Source organism: Symphalangus syndactylus, chromosome 1 (assembly GCF_028878055.3).
Source record: "Symphalangus syndactylus isolate Jambi chromosome 1, NHGRI_mSymSyn1-v2.1_pri, whole genome shotgun sequence".
In the NCBI taxonomy this organism is placed as follows: domain Eukaryota; kingdom Metazoa; phylum Chordata; class Mammalia; order Primates; family Hylobatidae; genus Symphalangus; species Symphalangus syndactylus.
In genome coordinates, this window is record NC_072423.2 from 86,207,232 (window position 1) to 86,228,963 (window position 21,732).

At 44.4% G+C, this 21,732-nt stretch overlaps 1 protein-coding gene across 3 annotated transcripts in view; it reads left to right on the top strand.

Moving 5' to 3' along the window:
- Nucleotides 1-21,732, top strand: part of ZDHHC5 (zinc finger DHHC-type palmitoyltransferase 5) — a 35,480-nt gene that overhangs the window by 2,760 nt on the left and 10,988 nt on the right. For all 3 annotated transcript variants that reach the window (XM_055284457.2, XM_063625479.1, XM_055284829.2), the window contains exons 2-6: nucleotides 2,083-3,246; nucleotides 13,092-13,213; nucleotides 19,463-19,620; nucleotides 21,001-21,173; nucleotides 21,305-21,407. In XM_055284457.2, coding sequence (XP_055140432.2) covers nucleotides 3,143-3,246; nucleotides 13,092-13,213; nucleotides 19,463-19,620; nucleotides 21,001-21,173; nucleotides 21,305-21,407 — 660 coding nt within the window. In that variant the 5' untranslated portion in view covers nucleotides 2,083-3,142. The remainder of the gene's footprint in view (nucleotides 1-2,082; nucleotides 3,247-13,091; nucleotides 13,214-19,462; nucleotides 19,621-21,000; nucleotides 21,174-21,304; nucleotides 21,408-21,732) is intronic.

Below are 21,732 nucleotides of genomic sequence, written 5' to 3' on the forward strand. Positions count from 1 at the left end.
GATTCCTGTAGGAAACTGAGAGTTAAATAATCATTAAATCAGGGACTAGAGAGGATTTATGTTTTCTAGGACTATAACAGTTTCTTAGAGTCTTTGGGCACTCACTGTATTCTAATACTGCTGTTTGGCCCTCTGAAACCCTAATTTTATTTATTTATTTTTTTTCTGAGGTGGAGTCTCGCTTTCTTGCCCAGGCTGGAGTGCAGTGGCGCGATCTCCGCTCACTGCAAGCTCCGCCTCCTGGGTTCACGCCATTCTCCTGCCTCAGCCTCCCGAGTAGCTGGGACTACAGGCGCCCGCCACCACGCCTGGCTAATTTTTTGTATTTTTAGTAGAGACGGGGTTTCACTGTGTTAGCCAGGATGGTCTTGATCTCTTGACCTCGTGATCCGCCTGCCTCGGCCTCCCAAAGTGCTGGGATTACAGGCTTGAGCCACCGTGCCCCGCCAGAAACCCTAATTTTAAAGAGAGAAATGAATCATAAGGGAAGGCACTTTTGCCTTCCATGCCATAAGTGAGAGAGGAAGTGGTAAATTATAGGGCACATTTATATTTTGTTATCTGAATCTTCTGATTTTCTTTCTTTTTTTTTTTTTTTTTTTTTTTGAGACAGAGTCTTGCTCTGTTGCCTAGGCTGGAGTGCAGTGGCTCACTGCAACCTCTGCCTCCTGGGTTCAAGTGATTCTCCTGCCTCAGCCTCCTGAGTAGCTGGGACTACAGGCGCCCGCCCAGCTGATTTTTGTATTTTTAGTAGAGAAGGGAATAAAACTACTTTCTTTTAAAATTCTAACTTAAAATTTTTTGCTTGCAGATTCCAAGTTACCATCTCTGGGCAGGTAGTGGATGAAAAGGTAGAAAGGGTTTGTGTCACCAGAGGGGCATGTGATCTCTTGAGTTCTGAACCTGAGGTGATTCAGTGGAATGTCCTCGGGCATTCTGTAGCCTTCAATTTTAAAGAGTGGGATAAGGGACTGCGTCACCAGATAATGTGAGTAAAATGCTTTTAGATCACCACATGAAAAGCATCTTATAAAATCCCAAGGTGCTGGTGTTAGTTTGTTACTGTCTTTAACAGAAATAATTGTTACTTTTAATCATATTGGGGCAGGTGGGGCTCAGTTACCTTAGGCCAATATAGGAATAATAAACTGTTGAATTGGGAAAAAAGGACCAACCCTATGCTTATTCAGTTTCTCAGAGGGCATCATGCCTTTCTCTGCAAGAACATTTCTTACCCAGTGTTCTAATGGGTGGTTCCAGAAGACCAAAAATTCAGCTTCTGCCTCTTCGGGATTGTAACGAAAAAGCATAGAGGAGCAAGAGAAACACAGAGAAAGAAAATGAAACTTGCTTTCCTAATTTTGAGGTTAATTTTTTTCTTTTTTCACTATAACAATAAACATTCTTCTTGTCCAAAGAGAAATCTTTGTTCTTTTTTTTTTTTTTTTTTGAGACGGAGTCTCGCTCTGTCGCCCAGGCTGGAGTGCAGTGGCGCAGTCTCGGCTCACTGCAAGCTCCGCCCCCCAGGTTCACGCCATTCTCCTGCCTCAGCCTCTCCGAGTAGCTGGGACTACAGGCGCCCGCCACCACGCCCGGCTAATTTTTTTTTTGTATTTTTAGTAGAGACGGGGTTTCACTGTGGTCTCGATCTCCTGACCTCGTGATCCACCTGCCTCGGCCTCCCAAAGTGCTGGGATTACAAGCGTGAGCCACCGCGCCCGGCCTGAGAAATCTTTGTTCTAGGACTGCCCTTCACTGCTGTGCCCTTGTTTGTGATTTTGATATTCTTGGTATTTGTTACACCATCTGTGTCCGGTGAGATGGCCCCTTACGAGAGCTAGTCCTTCGATGTCCTTTGGCCAGGTGAAGCCATGTTCTCCTTCCAATCCGAACAGAGCAAAGGATTCTCAATAGTTTTCCTCTCAATTCAGAGTCCTTTCTTACCCACATACATGTAAGTGAAATGGAAAACAGTCTTTCTTTCAGAAAGTACTTTTTAACAGCAGCCTGTGGAATTTTAGCCTTGGCGTCTAAGAAATACCCTGAAAGAATTCTCTGATAAAGATACTTGTTTTTCTCCAGGTGAGACACATTAACCGGTTGAACTCTGCATCTGAAAAGCTGAAGACTGAAGAAAGAAGAGACATTGACTAGTCTGGCAACAGGGACATCTTTGGAACTTCGTTTTCATCCACAGTAAACTTTTGAAGTGTCATCAAGTGGAATTGATTTCTTCATCTTATTCTGCCTATTGGGAAGAACATGGCTTCAAGGATTTTAAGTTTCCCTTTAGTTTTACATGAACTCTGTAGGAAACAGAGCCCTTAAAGGGCTTGGGAGTAACAAGAAGAGATTGAAGACAGACAAGCTTGCCCTGTTTTCCTTGCCCCTTCAAAGAAAAGGATTTACAGCTCAAACTTACAACAGCTGTTGTCCAGCTTTAGCCATCAAGAGAGAAATAAACCACCATTGCCAGACTACAAGCCCTGGTGAAGTCAGGCTGTGGGAGTGGTGGCATTGAGAAGACTACCTAAAAGAGACAAAGACTGCAGTAAACACAGCTCCTCCTTAAAGTTGGAAGGGGCCTCAGGTTCCTTCCTGGATTGAAATAGAAACACAGGGCACACCTCTTCTAGGTGCAGCTCACATTTTATGGAACTGTAGTCGTGGAGGTACTATAGTATCTCCTCAGAAGAATTTTTCTTTGCCCAAAGTTTTTTTTGCCATACCCTGATATTCTCTCCTTCTTTTGAAGACCTGCCTCCATCCATGAGCTGTATCTTGACCTGTCTGACTCTCCATGTTTTCCGCCTGCAACCATTTGCATGTGTACAGCCTACTGTTTGTCTCCAGTTTTTAAACTGTATGAGTTGTGTTTCTTAATCTTCCCTTTTGCCTTGTTCTGGGGAGGTGGTTATTCATCATTTGGAATCACCTTTCCCCCTCCCATGTGCTTTCCTTCATTTGAGATCTTTTGACCTTTGGCTTTGTTTGGGAGGGGGAAGGGTGATAACGTTTTCTGTTTCCCTGGTTTTCTTTTGTACTCCTCTCTGTTGCTTCCCTCCTCCCATTTTCTTGTCTGTTCTGCCGCTGTGTGGGCCTGGGCTATGCGGCAGGGCAGATTTCCCATCAGAGCTCCAACATGCCCGCAGAGTCTGGAAAGAGATTCAAACCCAGCAAGTATGTCCCGGTCTCTGCAGCCGCCATCTTCCTAGTGGGAGCTACGACACTCTTCTTTGCCTTTACGTGAGTTTTCTCCCAGCAGGGGTGTTTGGGTGGGTGGATACTCCATGGGAAGTGAGGAGATATGCTTTCTCTTGAGTTTTGCAAAGCCAAGTGACTGAGAGGCCTCAGTGTCTGGTACAGGTAAATCCAAATCCCAGAGACATGTAAGAAAAATGAGAAAAAGCCTGTCCTTTCAGTCTTGTTACCAGTTTTACTTCGCTGAATCTTCTACCTACCCTTTCCTCCTTTATTTTGGAATCATAGATGTCTTCATATTTTTCTACCCAGCTCCATCATTAGATGATCCTAAACTAGGAAGGAAGTGGGAGGAAACCACCAGAGAGGCTTACAGCAGTTTAAGCAGTCAATTCTATAAGAAAGAGAACTAGACTAGACTAAAGGCTTTTTTTTTTTTTGGAGACAGCATCTTGCTCTGTCACTCAGGCTGGAGTGCAGTGTCGTGGTCTCGGCTCACTGCAACCTCCGCCTCCCGAGTTCAAGTGATTCTCCTGCCTCAGCCTCCTTAGTAGCTAGGATTAAAAGTGCCAACCACCACACCCGGCTAATTTTTTGTTTTCAGTAGAGATGGGGTTTCACCATATTGGCCAGGCTGGTCTCAAACTCCTGACCTCAAGTGATCCATCCACCTTGGCCTCCCAAAATGCTGGGATTACAGGTGTGAGCCACCGTGCTGGGCCGACTAAAGACTTTTTAAATGCTAATGGCTTTTTTCCACAATGTCTGAAGCTTAAGGTTTGAGATGGTGGAAACTGAGAGTACTGGAAAATTTCAGAATTGATTTATAAGATACACCAATGAGAGAGTTTTGGCTTTTAGTGTTACCCAGATGTTTTCTTTGTACTCTTAAGAGCAGAAGCCTGGAGAAGTGAAGGCCACTGAGAAAGGAAAGGGTAAGCTGTATTTGGGAAGAGAGTCCTAAAAGAGTCCCTTTATGTTAGTTTCTGCCGAGGGAATGACAGTAATTTTCCCATTACTTGGTTCTGTTGGGAAAAGCAGTTGGTATGAAAAAATTTCCCATTTAGGATCTAGGATCTGCATCATTCTCACTTTGATCTTCAGACTTTGTTCATTTACTTGTTATTGGAAGAGACTGAGTGATTTACCCTTCCCTTTTTCCTCAGGTTTTTTTTTTTTTTTTTTTTTTTTACGCTCTTGACCATTTGGAAAGCATCCTTGCTGTTACCTGTTTATAAATTAACATGTACCAGGCTTCTGAGCCTTATACCGTTGAGTCATTGATTTAGCGCTCTAGTTGTAGCTCTTGGAATCATCAGAGCATGCTGGATCTTCTGGGAAGTTACTTTGTCATGGTTCAGGCTCAAACCTGGTTGTGAAGTGTTATTCAGAGCAACATGAGGTTGCTGGAAAGAGGAAGAAGTGAGTTGAAGTGGTAGGGAATAAAAACACTTGGGCTCATTGAAGTAGAGATTGTTGGGGTGGAGGCAATTATACACAGAAGTTAAATCTGAGGTAGGAGGGTAGGAAAACTCCCCATATTTAGCTTTAGAAGCCAAAAGATATTCTGAAAAATGTGGGTCACATTGTCTAAAGAGTCAGCAAAGTAATACTGATGTATTTCTCTAGTTTTTAAAGAAGGAGAGAAAGAATCACTATCTAAGGCATGACCACCATCCTACTTCTCACCTCCTCTGAAGCAGAGAAGTTGTAGATTTTTTTGGCCCCCAGCTCTGAGCTTGAGCATACCTGCTGCAGTCTCTCAAGGATCTAGAGACAGTGCCTGCATTTCTCTGACTTAATATTTTCTTCATAATCTTTTCCTCTTGCTTAAACTCAACATGTTCAGTGTCCTGTCCTTCTTCATGCATTTACTACCAGAAAGAGGGGTGAGTCTTTGATGTCAGAACTAGTTTTGGAGGCCGGGCGCGGTGGCTCACGCTTGTAATCCCAGCACTTTGGGAGGCCGAGGCGGGCGGATCACGAGGTCAGGAGATCAAGACCACGGTGAAACCCCGTCTCTACTAAAAATACAAAAAAAAAATTAGCCGGGCGTGGTGGCGGGCGCCTGTAGTCCCAGCTACTCGGAGAGGCTGAGGCAGGAGAATGGCGTGAACCCAGGAGGCGGAGCTTGCAGTGAGCCGAGATCGTGCCACTGCACTCCAGCCTGGGCGACAGAGCGAGACTCCGTCTCAAAAAAAAAAAAAAGAAAAAAAAGAAAAAAAAGAACTAGTTTTGGTTTTTGCTAATATGGCCAGTAAGTAGAATCAAAATTTTAACCAAAGGACATTTATATTATTTATATCTTAGTATCCTGTAGCAATTTTGGTTCTGGGTCAAGAGGGGTATGTGCAAGACCAGTTTGACATCCTTAGCTCTGCTCAATTGGGGAGGGTCTATTTTCCTTTAAGATGCAAAGCCTTTGGAGAAGGAAATTGAGGGGACTAAGTGATTTCTGTCTTTCAAGCTCCCTCTTCTTGAGATAGGGCAAGCAGAATCCTTGTTTTTAATTTGCTAATCTGGAACCATTGAAGTGTTTGACTGGTTATACCAGTTTGCCTACAAAGAGTTGTCCTGACATAGGCATTTTCTCAACTGATAGTTGAAGCTGTTTAACCTACTTTCTCATTCCCTGGTGCCAGTAAAGTAGGAGCCCTCCTTATTCCGTGGTCTCTTAGCTCTAGGAAAAAGGATTTTGGAGGACAATATTGACCCTATTTGGAATTATTGCCTCTCATCCAAAGTTAGAAGAATCCTAAGTCATAGCTGGAGTTCCTTCCCCCGGCGCTAGTTTCCACAGGACCAAATGTCTGGGCTCCGTCTTTTCCTAAGCATCTCCCCTGTTCACCTTGTAGGGGCATAAACACCCTGTTTATCTTACTCTAGCACCTAGCTCGGGTAATTCTGAAATTCTCATCTCCTCTTCTCCATCTGACTAGAATATCTCCTCTATAAGCATGTATCTGGGCTGAGGCACCACTGTTCTTAAAAACTATCCTCTCGGCCGGGTGCGGTGGCTCACGCTTGTAATCCCAGCACTTTGGGAGGCCGAGGCGGGCGGATCACAAGGTCAGGAGATCGAGACCACGGTGAAACCCCGTCTCTACTAAAAATACAAAAAATTAGCCGGGCGTGGTGGTGGGCGCCTGTAGTCCCAGCTACTCGGAGAGGCTGAGGCAGGAGAATGGCGTGAACCCGGGAGGCGGAGCTTGCAGTGAGCCGAGATTGCGCCACTGCACTCCAGCCTGGGCGACAGAGCGAGACTCCGTCTCAAAAAAAAAAAAAAAAAAAACTATCCTCTCATGTATTTTACCTCTTTCGAGGTTCAGTTCTTTGGAGAATCCCCTGTTTAAAACCATACAACCTAAAAAAGAGTTCAGGGTTTCAAATGGAGAGGCAAGAGGAAAGCTCTCTGAACTAGCTCCTATGTGGGGCTGTAAATCTGTAACTACTCTATCATCCTCCTATTCTCTTCACTAGGCTACAACTAGCTACATTATTAGAAGCCCCAGGTGAGAATTACTTTGGGATATAGAGGACTGTGAGTAGGAGGGAGAGTCCCTTTCAGGTAACAGACATAATTAGTGGAGGCATGTAGACTTCAACTAATTAGGAACAATTTACCTTCCACGTTTGTTAAGTTGGGGAAAGCGATGAGCAGAAATTACTAGTTGAGTTCGCATCAAAGAAATAGTGATCTTCTGCCCCAGAGAATCTTGAACAGAACAGTTGAGGCCTTCCTCCCGGAACCCTAATCCCTCTCATTCCCTGAATTTGTCCAGCACTAAAACTAAGGAATAGTGGGGATCCTGTCTTAATTCTTTTCTGTTTTCACTATTTGGGAGGGAGAGTGTCTGCTGAAGTAACCTTCTACCTCCCAGTTAGTTACTAGACTTCATTTAGGATAACTACTTGGATGTTTATCTATCTTAGTTTAATCTTGTTTTTTGACTGGCAGAGGGGCAGTCCTAGGTAAGTGTAATAAGCACTCTTTGGGGGAGGTCAGGAGATTGATTCTGGTAAAGTCTGTTAACTTTTGTGGACCTAAGATCTTCCTGTCTATAATGAGAATGTTGACCTACAGCAGATTGTTTAAGCAACATGACCCTTTTTCAAATGAAATCTTATATACAAAAAAAAAAAAAAAAACATAAAAATTAGGGCTGCTCTGGTTCAAGTGAGGCTGGCATGTAGAGGCCCAGCCCCTTGGTATTGCCTCTTTACCCTGTAGGATCCCCTGAGACCTTCTAGTGCTCCTGGTAACACCATTCGGAATCACTGAATTGTATCTTGTTTAAAGTCTCATCAAACTGTGAATTAGTCCAGTTAAGGTCTTATTTTATCCATTTCTAAAGCTGGTGGGAGGGGGCAGGATAAGATCTCTGCTTCACGTGATTTTTTTTTTTTTTTTTTTTTTTTAAGATGGAGTCTTACTCTGTCGCCCAGGCTGCTGGAGTGCAGTGGCGCCGTCTCGGCTCGCTGCAAGCTCTGCCTCCCAGGTTCACGCCATTCTCCTGCCTCAGCCTCCTGAGTAGCTGGGACTATAGGCGCCCACCACCATACCCGGCTAATTTTTTGTATTTTTAGTAGAGATGGGGTTTCACCGTGTTAGCCAGGTGGTCTTGATCCCCTGGCCTCGTGATCCACCCGCCTCGGCCTCCCAAAGTGCTGGGAGCCACCACGCCTGGCCCCTATTTTATCCATTTCTAAAGCTGGTGGGGAGGGGGCAGGATAAGATCTCTGCTTCACATGATTTTTTTTTTTTTTTTTTTTTTTTGAGATGGAGTCTTACTCTGTGGCCCAGGCCAGAGTGTGGTGGTGTGATCTCGGCTCACTGCAACCTCCACCTCCTGGGTTCAAGTGATTCTCCTGCCTCAACCTCCTGAGTAGCTGGAATTACAGGAACCTGCCACTACGCCCAGCTAATTTTTGTATTTTTAGTAGAGATGGGGTTTCACCATAATGGCCAGGCTGGCCTCAAACTCCTGACTTGAGGTGATCCACCCGTGTCGACCTCTCAGAGTGCTGGGATTACAGTTGTGAGCCACCGCACCTGGCCACTTCACGTGATCTTCTAAGGGAAGGATAAAGTCAGAGTTGTATGGAAATCCATGATGGTCTTTCAGGCTCCCATCCATAATACAGCTTGCGGCTTTTCAGTTTCTGCCTCAGTCCTCTTCCAACCCTTTTACCCACAGGAAGTTGGCCAATGTCCATGGAGTTCTCTCTGGTCCCCCCTCCCCCGTAACTGCAGAGGTATTAGCACCTGATTTGAGTGGGAGCAGCCTTGTGATTTAGCACATTAATGGAGCAGTGGTTGTGCCTTTTCCTTCTCACATTGTTTTCTTATCCAGGAATAAGTGCCCAGGTCCTACGTCTCACCTTCAGCTGGTTGAAAGTCTGGGTACCACAAATCAGGTGTTTTCAGAGAAACTGGGTTGCCCCCCTGTAAAGGGAGAAATTGATTTCTCATGGAATCTTGAGGAAAGCATTTCTAAATGAGGATCCCCATGGGCAGGAAGTGGAACATTCATTTCAGCCTTCTCTCATCAACAAGGAACACTAGTCATATGCTCAAGCAATATGCTAGGCATGGGTGGAATGCATAGAGCTATTCTTTAGGAGCTTAGTGTCTCTGTTTTAAGTGTCCTTGAATTCCTAGTATTTCATATAGGGGAAGGTAGAGCTGGAATAATTGATAATGATAATGATGGTGATAGTTAATAATGTTTTCTTTTGTCTTCTGTCCACTGAATGCTCAGTATCAAGCCAGCTAGTTTAAAAAGAATTCTAGCACTTTGGGAGGCCAAGACGGGCAGATCAGGAGGTCAGGAGATCGAAACCATCCTGGCTAACACGGTGAAACCCCTTCTCTACTAAAAATACAAAAAAAATTAGCCAGGCGTGGTGGCAGGCGCCTGTAGTCCCAGCTACTCGGGAGGCTGAGGCAGGAGAATGGCGTGAACCTGGGAGGCAGAGCTTGCAGTGAGCCGAGATCACGCCACTGCACTCCAGCCTGGGCAACAGAGCGAGACTGCATCTCAAAAAAAAAAAAAAAAAAAGAATTCTAGAGGCTGGGAGCAGTGGCTCACACCTGTAATCCTAGTACTTTGGGAGGCTGAGGTGGAAGGATCGCTGAGCCCAGGAGTTCGAGACCAGCCTGGCCAACATAGTGAGACCTGTCTCTACAAAAAATAAGCAAAGTCAGCTGGTCATGGTGGCATGCACCTGTAGTCCCAGCTACTTGGGAGGGTAAGGCTGAAGGGTTGCTTGAGTCTGGGAGGCAATTTTAGTGAGCCAAGTGTGGGTGACAGAGCGAGACCCTGTCTCAAAAAAAATGAATTCTAATGTCTTTTGAATGAAGATCTTTCTCCTTCATTCTCATATTTGTACTATGTAGCTGAAGTAAAAAGGTTGGAGAGTTTCATGTGGATTACCCAAGGCCTTGCATAGAGAAGTATTAATTGAGGCAGGATTAAATTCCAAAGATTCTGGACTCCTACTTTGTGTTTCTTTCTAAGAACTTAACCATTTTTTGTAATAGGATGTGTTAGGGAGTGCTCTGAAAAAGGGTTTCAGGAGTATGGATATTGGAATCCATTCTCCCAATTTTATTTTTGTTTTTTATTTTATTTTATATATATATTTTGAGATGGAGTTTGGCTCTTACGCCCAGGCTGGCGTGAAGTGGCGCGATCTCAGCTCACTGCAACCTCTGCCCCCTAGGTTCAAGTGATTCTCTTGCCTCAGCCTCCCAAGTAGCTGGGATTACTGGTGCCCACCACCATGCCCAGATAATTTTTGTATTTTTAGTAGAGATGGGGTTTCACCATGTTGGCCAGGCTGGTCTCGAACTCCTGACCTCAGGCGATCCACTTACCTTGGTGTCCCAAAGTGCTAGGGTTACAGGCGTGAGCCACCATACCTGGCCCCACTCTCCCAATTTTATTTGGCCTTGAAAACAGGAGTGCTGAATGGATGGGCAGAAGAACCTGTTCTACCTGAGATGGTATAGGTCTGGTAGTCCTGTCAATGAGTCAGCCAGCCTTCTGGGCTGTGGCCACTCCCTAGGCTTTTAGAGCTTTATGATTATTGCCATAGTCTAAGGACGAGCCCCAACAACTCCTTTTCTGAGCTCTGGCCTCATCTTCCATCAAAGGCAACAGATTCAGACAGGCCACTTGGGGTGGTCACCTAGGAATCTGGCAAAGTACCATAGCAACGGAAAGCCTCTCCTTAAATCAAGCAGAATTTGGAATATGGCAAGAACAGGCTCTGCTCACACATGCCTCTCCTTGGTGGGGTGTTCCCTTATAGTGCTGATTGGAAGCAATGGTTCTGTGAATCTAGGAGCAAATATTGTCCAGGAAGTTGTTATTTGCATCATTTCTAGATTCTGGCACTGTGGGGGCAAACTTTATTTTGGCAACAGATACTGGAATTCCATTCCAGGATTACACACTTTATCTGGACCAAGTTGATATCCAGAGGGTTGTAGGGTAAAGTTCATCATCCAGGGGTAGGTTGGCAGGATCCCCAAGAAACTGAGTTGCTTTGCTTAAAAATGAAACCAGCTGGGCATGGTGGCTCATGTCTGTAATCCCAGCACTTTGGGAGGCTGACGCGGGCAAATCACTTTGAGCTCAGGAGTTGAGTCCAGCCTGGGCAACATGGTGAAACCGTGTCTCTACAAAAAATTAGCTGGGCGTGGTGGTGTGCATCTGTAGTCCCAGCTACCCGGGAGGCTGGGGTGGGAGGATCACTTGAGCTCAGGAGTTTGAGGCTGCAGTGAGCTGTGATCTTGCCACTACACTCCAGCCTGGGCAAGACAGCGAGACCCTGTCTCAAAAAACAAAAGAAAGAGTCGAGTCAGAAAGATTGATATGGGCCTGCAAGAGGTTTCATATCTTGTTCTTATTCTCAGTTTCTCTCAGAGGTGGAAACTAAGGTGAATATTTCTTTCAGAAGCTCAAGAGGCCACAGTGGCCAGTTGTAGGAATGAGACTTTTAAATCATGGGCACCTCAGTGTTCTAAGGATTTAATTTCTTTTTCCCTTCTAATTATCTTCCCAGGCTGTAGGAGTCAAGTGAGTCACCCTTTCTCTTCTTCCCCAGGCGGAAATTGAAGTGACAGCATAGTACTAGGGAGGGGCTCTGACCTGGATGACTGGTTTTCAGTTTCTCTCCCTCCCTCTTAAGGAACCTAGGAGGTCAGGCTTTGGGGTGAGGCCGTGCAGGAACTCTTCTTTTTGCTTATATTCTACTCCAAACCCTGCCATTGTATGGAGACATCTTTTATGAACCAAAGAACTCATAGAGGAGGAAGCTTCCATGGGGGGCTTTCTTTGAGGATAGTGTAGAACTATGACTGAAGGTCTGTTTAGTCCCTGAAATTGATGCCCTCGCTCCAGCTTCGATATTTTGTCTTCTAATTGTGTACTGACATATCAAGAGAACCAAACAGCTAATTGATATTTACTATCTATAAAGCCTGGCATATAATAAATACTAAAAACTTTTCAAAATGAATGGCTGAATGGAATTTGAATAAATAGATGTGGTGGTAAAGATTTGTGAGATACTTTGTGACATTTTTGTCTCTTGTCTTGGTTTGCTTGTATCTCGTTAAGGAACTGAGTTCCTCCAAACTGCTCTGAGTCAGTCTCAGGGCTGTGCTTTTTGTTTTGGTGGGTGCAGATATCTTTTCTTCACAGAATCCCGGACTGCTGTGGTTTAATTATCTGGAATCATATACTGTCTTGTTCTCCTGTCCTCTTCTTCCTTTCCTTCAGTGAGTTCTTCCTTTCCTTTGACTAGTCCAGATAAAGGGGACAAGGACAGATGCTGTCCTCATTCTGGAGATTAAGTTCTCAGCCACAAAGTAGATTAGAGTATTTATCCACCGTCTTGGTAGTGGGAAGTTCTCCCTGAGCTGAGACGAGAGTTTTTGATACTACTGACAAAATAAGCAGCACATCGGGTTCTTCCAAAACTTCCAGCTCCCAGGAAATCAGCAGAGAAAGGAAGAGCTCTTGAAGCATTCCTACGTAGATTCAAATCCTGAAAGAAACTGAGTTTAATTCTGGACTAGAGAATTGTTTTTTTGGTCAAGAAAAGTTACCTTAAAGCATGTCTCTTGAGTTGACTGCTGTGGAATACTGGGTATGTTTGGGTAGTTTCTTTTTCCTGCAAAATTGAGGACTTCTTTGGTCTGATAGTCTCTATCCTCCCCTATTCCTGCTTCATTTTTAGACATCAAAGGGTTTACTTCTGTGTCTTGATATCCATTCTCATCTGTGTGTTTTAAAAGAATTTCCCAACCTTAAGAACTAGCCTCTAGTTGAGTAAACTCTCAGGCATATCCAATGCAATGAAGAAATTTTAGGCACTTGAGTGGTTCAGAGTCACCTGGCAAGGGGGAGCGGGGGCTAGAAAGGTAGGTGATATCCCATGCTTTGGGCCAATGTGCAGGTCAGTGGGACATGGCTGGGATCCAGAAACCTCAGGCTGCTCCAGAGAAGGGAGTGTAGCTGGTATCAGTTACATAGTCAGTACCTGGTTCTCATGTCTGGTTAGAAAGGAGATAAGGACAGATCTCAAAACGTGGCAAGATCCACAGGATAAGAATGAATCTGAAGCACAAAGACCTTAGTGCAAGGGGTTAAGATGGGAGAGATTCTGAGTCTTGTACTTTTATCTAAAGTGAGCAGTTCCCATAGGAAACTAGACTCATTTGGTGGGAAAGATGAAGATAATAATTCGGGATGGCAAAGGTAAACCACACAAGATTTATCTATAGGTAGGGGGCTAAGTCTTTATAGATTTTTGTATGTATGGTTCATGTCCAAAATATTAGAGGCAACCCCTCATTTTCTTTATTGTCTGTGCAGGTGTCCAGGACTAAGCCTGTATGTGTCACCTGCAGTGCCCATCTACAATGCAATTATGTTTCTCTTTGTGTTGGCTAACTTCAGCATGGCCACCTTCATGGACCCAGGGATTTTCCCTCGAGGTAAGATCTGCTTCTCTCTTAGAAGCACCTTACACTGCCTTTGAAAAATAATGATTTGGCTATACGCAGTTGATCTTGGGCCTTAAGAGTCCTGGGATTTTGGGATATGAAAAATAAAGATTTGAGCATACGCAGATGATCTTGGGCTTTAAAGTCCGGGGATTTGGGGATACTTTTATCATTTTCTAATGATGAAAATCAGGTCAGGGTCTTCAGGAATATATGTCATAACTTCTAGTCCTATGATTCACTTTGGGTCAAATCTTTGAGTTTTAGTTATTTGTTCAGCAGAAATTTATTTAAAGCATATGGGTTGGATGCTATTTTTAGGTACAATAATACCCACAGTGAATTAAGACAGTTATAACAGTGTGATGCAGACTATAATGGAAGCAAGAGCAAGGTTCTGTGAGAATACAAAAAATTGAGAACAAAGAAATATGAGAACATATTTTGCCCAAATAAATTGGGGAAATGCTGCTGAAAATAGGTGGGAAAGACTTTACCAAGTAGAATATAGGAGGGAAGGGCGTTTTTAGGCAGAGGAAACAGCACATGCAGAAGCTTGTAGCCATGAAATGGCAAACTTAGTGGGGCTAGAGGATGTTATGCATGTTGTGACCAGAGGTATGAGAGGTAAACCCAGAGCCAAATTGTCAAGGACTTTATATACTAAGTTAAATAGATCATACTTTTTCCTTTGGATAGGAAGAGGTCTTTAATTGGAGGATTCAACAGCAGAATTCCTTTTAGAAAAATAATTCTTGTAAGAATTACAGCTACCTTTTGGGAAGCTGTGGAAATAAACCAGATGAGAACTTGACTTCAAGGCTGGATTTACAGATTTTTTAGTAGTAGACTCAACAATTTTTCATAACTTTTCATGATTTTATTTGGCAAGAGAGAGAAAGTGGAGGAATTATCTAGAGTAGTTTCAAGGTTCATAACTGGGAGATAAGTTGGATACTGATTTTTATAAACCTGAATATGAGATACAAGAATGTCAAACAGGTTTGGAGGGAAGACAGAGAATAAATACTCTTAGACATGTTGAATTTGATGTACTTGAATCAGCCAGGTAGAGTTACCCAGTGGGCAATTGAATAGTCAGTGTTTGAAGACCTTGATTTAATAATCTTCATCCATGTGGTATTTGAAACAACAGGAGTAAGATTGTCCAGAGAAAATACTGTGAGATTATGAAAGAACTGAGGTTAGACCTGATCAGCACTGACATTTTTGTAACGATCAGAGGAGGAGGAAGAGCCATAGAAGAAGGATTAAGAAGAGTTAGTAGGAGGAGAAATAGAACAAAGTGGGAACTAAGGAAAATTCATTAAGTAGCCAATGGTTGGCAGTATTAGAAATTAGAGAGCTCCAATAGTATGGAAACTCAAATTTCCCATTTTTTTGGTAACTAAGAAATAATTTTTTTTTTTTTTTTGAGACAGGGTCTCACTCTGTTGCCCAGGCTGGAGTGCAGTGGTGCAATCACGGCTCACTGCAGCCTTGACCCCCTGGGCTCAGGTGATCTCCTACCTCAGCCTCCAGAATTGCTGGGACTACAGGCGTGGGCCACCACACCCAGCTAATTTTTCTATACCTATTCTTGGTAGAGATGGGGTTTCCATATTGGCCAGGCTGGTATCGAACTCCTGACCTTGTGATTCGCCTGCCTCAGCTTCCCAATGTGCTGGGATTATAGGCGTGAGCCACCGCACCTGGCCCAAAATTACTCTTTTAAGAAGTAAGCTGGCTAGGCACAGTGGTTCATGCCTGTAATCCCAGCACTTTGGGAGGCTGAGGTGGGCAGATCACCCAAGGTCAGGAGTTTGAGACCAGCCTGACCAACATGGAGAAAACCCGTCTCTACTAAAAATACAAAAAATTAGCCGGGCGTGGTGGCGCATGCCTGTAATTCCAGCTACTCGGGAGGCTGAGGCAGGAGAATTGCTTGATATCTTATGGGAGGAGAGAGTTTTTTAGGATACAGAATTTAGCTTGTTTGTAGCGTGAAGAGATGGAACCAGAGGAGAGAGAAGCTGAGGTTGAAGAAAGGTGATAATTGAAATTGGACTTTTAGAGGAAGGAGATGCTTTCCAGTATGTATCTGAAGGTTATGCTTGCAGAAGAAGTAGGCTGTTTCTGGAATAGGAGGGGAGAGAACCATCATCAGTGGACTAAAAGGTAGAAAGAAAAGAAGTTGACAAAGGTTGTCACTGATGACATGTAGTTTTCCTCTCAAATGTAAGGTTATTTTGCAAGAGTGAGACAAGTAGTTTCAGGCTAGCAACTCTGGTGAGATGAAGTTTTTCTGAAATTCACTGTAGGCTCGGCGTGGTGGCTCACATCTTAATCCCAGCACTTTGGGAGGCCAAGGTGGGCAGATCACCTGAGGTCAGGAGTTCAAGACCAGCCTGGCCAACATGGTAAAACCCCATCTTTACTGAAAAATACAAAAATTAGCTCGGCATGGTGGCGGGTGCCTGTGATCCCAGCTACTTGGGAGGCTGAGGCAGGAGAATCGCTTGAGCAGGGGAGGCAGAGGTTGTAGTGAGCTGAGATTGTGCTATTGTACTCCAGCCTGGGCAACAGCAAGACTCCGTCTCAAAAAGAAAGAAAAAAAGAACCTCATTGTGCTCCCAAAGCCTACATCATTGTGCTTCGTTTGTGACTTCCCTTCAAAGATTGGGTGAGGGAAAAGAACTTTGTGTCCCTAAAGCTAAGGAAGGCTATTTTAATGAGCCTTTAATGTTCATTCATCAAATATTTATTGATGTAATATGGAAGGCACTATGATGGTCATTTGGGGTGATGTATTTAAGGTCATGGCTGGCTGGGCGTGGTGGCTTACGCCTGTAATACCAGCACTTTGGGAGGCCAGGGCAGATCACTTGAGGTCAGGAGTTCAAGACCAGCCTGGCCAACATGGCGAAACCCTGTCTCTACTAAAAATTTAAAAATAAGCCAGGCATGGTGGTGCACGTGCCTGTGACCCCAGCTCCTTGGAAGGCTGAGACAGGAGAATTGCCTGAACCTGGGAGGTGGAGGTTGCGATGAGCCGAGATTGTCCCATTGCACTCCAGCCTGGGCGACAAGAGCAAAACTCCATCTGAAGAAAAGTAAATAAAAAATAAAAAGGTAATTCCTTTCAAATAGCTCAGACTAGAAAGGAAGATAGGAAGACACCTCTATAAACAAATACACTGTGGGCCGGCTGCGGTGACTCACGCCTGTAATCCCAGTTCTTTGGGAGACCCAGGTGAGTGGATCACCTGAGGTCGGGAGTTCGAGACAAGCCCGACCAACATGGAGAAACCCTGTCTCTACTAAAAATACAAAATTAGCCGGGCGTGGTGCCGCATGCCTGTAATCCCAGCTACTCGGGAGGCTGAGGCAGAAGAATCGCTTGAACCCGGGAGGCGGAGGTTACTGTGAGCTGAGATTGCGCCACTGCACTCCAGTGACAGTGCGAGACTACCTCTCAAACAAACAAACAAAAAACAAATACATTGTGTAAGTTGTAAGAGTAATCAAAGAGATCACTTCTGGTAGATGATGATGTAGAAGGATCAGACATTTCAAAATAAGGAGCGTTTCAACTGGGCATGCTGGCGCCCATCTGCAGTTCTAGCTACTTGGGAGGCTGAGGTTGGAGGATCAGTTGAGCCCGGAGTTCAGGGCTGCAGTGAGCTGTGGTCGCAGCAGCCTGGGTGATAGAGCAAGACTCTCTTAAAAGAAAAATATGGTGGCTCACGCTCGTAATCCCAGCACTTTGGGAGGCCAAGGCGGGCAGATCACGAGGTCAGGAGATCGAGACCACAGTGAAACCCTGTCTCTACTAAAAATACAAAAAATTAGCCGGGCGTGGTGGCGGGCGCCTGTAGTCCCAGCTACTCGGAGAGGCTGAGGCAGGAGAATGGCGTGAACCTGGGAGGCGGAGCTTGCAGTGAGCCGAGATCATGCCACTGCACTCCAGCCTGGGTGAGAGTGAGACTCCGTCTCAAAAAAAAAAAAAAGAAAAATAGCATTTGAATTTTTTCCCTTTAAAAGAAAAAAATCTTTTTTTGAGACGGAGTCTCACTCTCTGTTGCCCAGGCTGGAGTGCAGTGGCGCTGTCTCGGCTCACTGCAACCTCTGCCTTTCGGGTTCAAGCAATTATTCTACCTCAGCCTCCCGAGTCACTGGAGTTATAGGAGCGTGCCACCATGCCTGGCTAATTTTTGTATTTTTAGTAGAGATGGGGTCTCACCATGTTGGCCAAGCTACTCTGGAACTCCTGACCTCAAATGATCCACCTGCCTCGGCCTCCCAAAGTGCTGGGATTACAGGCATGAGCCACTGTGCCTGACCAAAAGAAGAAATCTTTTATTTAAATATTTTAATAAGTAGTGCACATTCATTATGTATGAAGTATAAAAAAGGCAAAACATTACCTATAATTTCACAGACCAGAGCTAACTACTGTTATATTGTGGTATATATCCTTGCAATATTTTGAAGACTTAAAAAAATATGTGTATATTTATGTATACCATGTATCTGCAGTATATATTTGTGTGGGTTTTTTTTTTTTTTTTTTTTTTTCAGACAGTATCTTACTCTGTCACCCAGGCTGGAGTGCAGTGGCATGATCTTGGCTTACTGCAACCTCTGCCTCCCAGATTCAAGCCACTCTCCTGCCTCAGCCTCCCAAGTAGCTGGGATTACAGGCGTGTGTCACCACCCCTGGTTAATTTTTATATTTTTTGTAGAGATGGGGTTTCGCCATTTTGGCCAGGCTGGTCTTGAACTCCTGGCCTTAAGTGATCTGCCCTCCTTGGCCTCCCAAAGTGCTGGGATTACAGGCATGAGCCGCTGTACCCGGCTGTACAGTTCTTTACCTAGCATTTCTTGTGATGTAAATATGAAAAAATGCTATGTAAAGAAATCAGTAAAACTTGAAAACTTAATTTTTAATCCCACACTATCATCTATTTAATTTTTCCTTCCCACATTTTTTTTTTTTTTCTAGGTTAATAATAAAAATTGCTCTGGGTGTGGTGGCCCATGCCTATAATCCTAGCACTTTGGGAAGCTGAGGCAGGTGGATTGCCTGAGCTCAGGAGTTTGAGACCAGCCTGGGGAACACGGTAAAACCCCATCTCTACTAAAAATACAAAAAATTAGCCGCCGAAGTGGCATGCGCCTGTAATCCCAACTATTTGGGAGGCTGAGACAGAAGTATCACTTGAACCCGGGAGGTGGAGGTTGCAGTGAGCCAAGATCACGCCCTTACCCTCCAGCTTGGGCAACAGAGCAAGACTCCGTCTCAAGAAAAAAAAAAAAATTGCTAACTATATATGAGAAGGCAAATAATGTCTTTTAAGTTTTGAAATGGGATGGTGGGTTTCTGATAGCTGAAAATTGAGAGAAAGGGCATTTATGCTTGTGCAACAAATAATACTGAAATATGTATATGTAGAGAAAATTCATAGAGTGGGGAAGACATTTTGGGAAAGGATTTTTTTTTTTTTTTTTTTTTTTAAGATGAAGATGAAGTCTTGCTGTGTTGCCGAGGCTTGAGTGCAGTGGCGTGATCTCAGCTCACTGCAACCTCTGCTTCCTGGGTTCAAGTGATTCTCTTGCCTCAGCCTCCTGAGTAGCTGGGACTACAGGTGCACGCCACCACACCCTGCTAATTTTTGTATTTTTAGTAGAGACGAGGTTTCACCATGTTGGCCATGCTGGTTTTGAACTCCTGAGCTCAGGCAATCCACCCTTCTCGGCCTCCCAAAATGTTGGGATTACAGGCATGAGCCACCATGGTTGGCTGGGCAAAGGATTCCTGCCTGGAAAAAAAGGTTGATGTTAGTTCCTTTCTTGGATTGCTATAGTTCACTCATAAATGTAGATACTGAACTCTTATGCAAACTTATTATGTATGTGCTTTGATATGTAAACTATTTCTTTAAAATATATTCATATACTTAAACCAAATAACACCAGCAGATGCATATGAGAGCTACCTCTTGAGTCATTTTATCTCGAACCTCACTTCCCAATGCAGAATAAATTGCTTCCTCATCCGTGTTCCCATAGTGTTGTATAAAGACCTGACCTCACAGTCTTATAGTTCCTAGTTCCTAGTCTCACTCATTAGACTGTGAATTCCTCAAAGGCAGAAGCTATATTTTAAACATCATTGGATCCCTAGCACTTACTACAGTTCTGGCATCGTTGTTTTTAATTGACTTTTCCTCTCTACAGCTGAGGAGGATGAGGACAAGGAAGATGATTTCCGAGCTCCCCTTTACAAAACAGTGGAGATCAAGGGCATCCAGGTGCGCATGAAATGGTGTGCCACCTGCCGCTTCTACCGTCCCCCTCGATGTTCCCACTGCAGTGTCTGTGACAACTGTGTGGAGGTAAGCACCCTGGGTGGGGTAAGACTTCATGCTTAACCTTCATTGTCTTCATCCTAACCATATAATAGATTCTTAGCTTTGGATGTGGTATAGTCCTGTCTAACTATGTTGGACACATGGTCCAGCTCTGTCAAATGGTGTTAATAATGACATAACATGAGAGGCAGAGCACAAATATTATTGCAGGAGGGAAGCTTTAACTCAATATGGGCATAGGCTTTCTTTTTTATTTACGTTTACTTTTTGTAGTGATGAGGTCTCACTGTGTTGCTTGGACTGTCTCAAATTCCTGGCTTCAAGTGATCCTCATGCCCTGGCCTCCCAGAGTGCTGAGTGCTGGGATTACAAGCATGAGCCATTGCACCAGCAGGGTGTAGGCTTTCTTGACAACCAAGATTTATAGTTCTAGCCTTCTATCTATTGGCTCATTTTTGGTTATTCTGGCTTTGCATTTTCTCTTCCAGAAAATCATGCTGTTGTGTTTCAATTTGTTGTAGTTCTGTTCCTGCCTGTCCTTCTGCATCCCTTGTCCTTTTTCCATTCCATTTTCATTTAGCTATAAGCAGTTATCTGCCAAATCCTCCTTCCAATCCTCTTTTCTCATGAATCTTGATGTTTCTGCAAAACTTCTGACATTCGTCACTTTTAAGAGTTCCTTGGTCACATAGGATAAACGTTGAGAGCTGGCCTTGGCCTTTTCATTAATTAATTAATTAATTAATTAATTTATTGAGATGGAGTCTAGCTCTATCGCCCAGGCTGGAGTGCAATGGCGCAATCTCGGCTTACTGCATCCTCTGCCTCCCGGGTTCGACTGATTCTCCTGCCTCAGCCTCCTGAGTAGCTGGGATTATAGGCGCACGCTACCACGCCCAGCTAATTTTTGTATTTTTAGTAGAGATGGGGTTTCACCATGTTGGTCAGGCTGGTCTCGAACTTCTGACCTCGTGATCCACCCGCCTTGGCCTCTCAAACTGCTGGGATTACAGGTGTGAGCCACCGTGCCGGGCCAAATTTTTTTTTTTTTTTTTTAGAGATGGGGTCTTGCTGTGTTGCCCAGTACAGTGGCTATTCACAGGCAGTCATCATAGTTCACTACAGCCTTGAACTCCTGGGCTCGAGCCCCAGCCTCCCAAGTAGCTGGGACTACAAGTGTGCACCACTACACCTGGTTTGGCCTTGGCCTTTGACCAACCTCTGGAAGGTCTCCCTTGCAGATTTATAGAGCAAAATAAACTGGATTTAATTTTGAACTAATTGGTGACCATGATCATAAATTACTAAAACCAAAACTTAGTTGCCATTTGTTTCTCTTCTTGACAGAAGTAATTTAATGCTATGGTCCAGGGATGCCTCTCATCTGTCTCTCTTTGTCCCTAGGAATTTGATCATCACTGCCCCTGGGTGAATAACTGTATTGGTCGCCGGAACTACCGTTATTTCTTCCTTTTCCTCCTTTCCCTGACAGCCCACATTATGGGTGTGTTTGGCTTTGGCCTCCTTTATGTCCTCTACCACATAGAGGAACTCTCAGGGGTCCGCACGGCTGTCACGTATCCTTCGAGGCCTTTTAGGTTGTGGGACTGGAAGGGGGAGGAATGAGGGCTAAAGGGAAAATGGCTGCAGTAGGGGCTGGGGAAAGTGAGATCATGTTGCTCTGTTCTCCTTGATTGTTTGTCATCAGAATGGCAGTAATGTGTGTGGCTGGCTTATTCTTCATCCCTGTAGCTGGCCTCACGGGATTTCACGTGGTGCTGGTGGCCAGGGGACGCACAACCAATGAACAGGTACGGAGAGAAGTGACGAGAGACCCCTGAAGAGCAGGTCATGTCTCTTTAGCCTTCTGATTAGGGTGCAGTGTAGTGCTTCCACAAAGAGATGCTTAATGAATACTTTTCATGATTATCTAGAGATTAATGGTAGGGAGTGAGGTAGTCCTAGTTCCTCATGGAAGTGTAGAGGCCATGTAAGAATAGAGGCCATTTCTCACATATACACCATGGAATACTATGCAGCCATAACAAAGGATGAGTTCTTGTCCTTTGCAGGGACGTGGATGAATCTGGAAACCATCATTCTGAGCAAACTGTCGCAAGGACAGAAAACCAAACA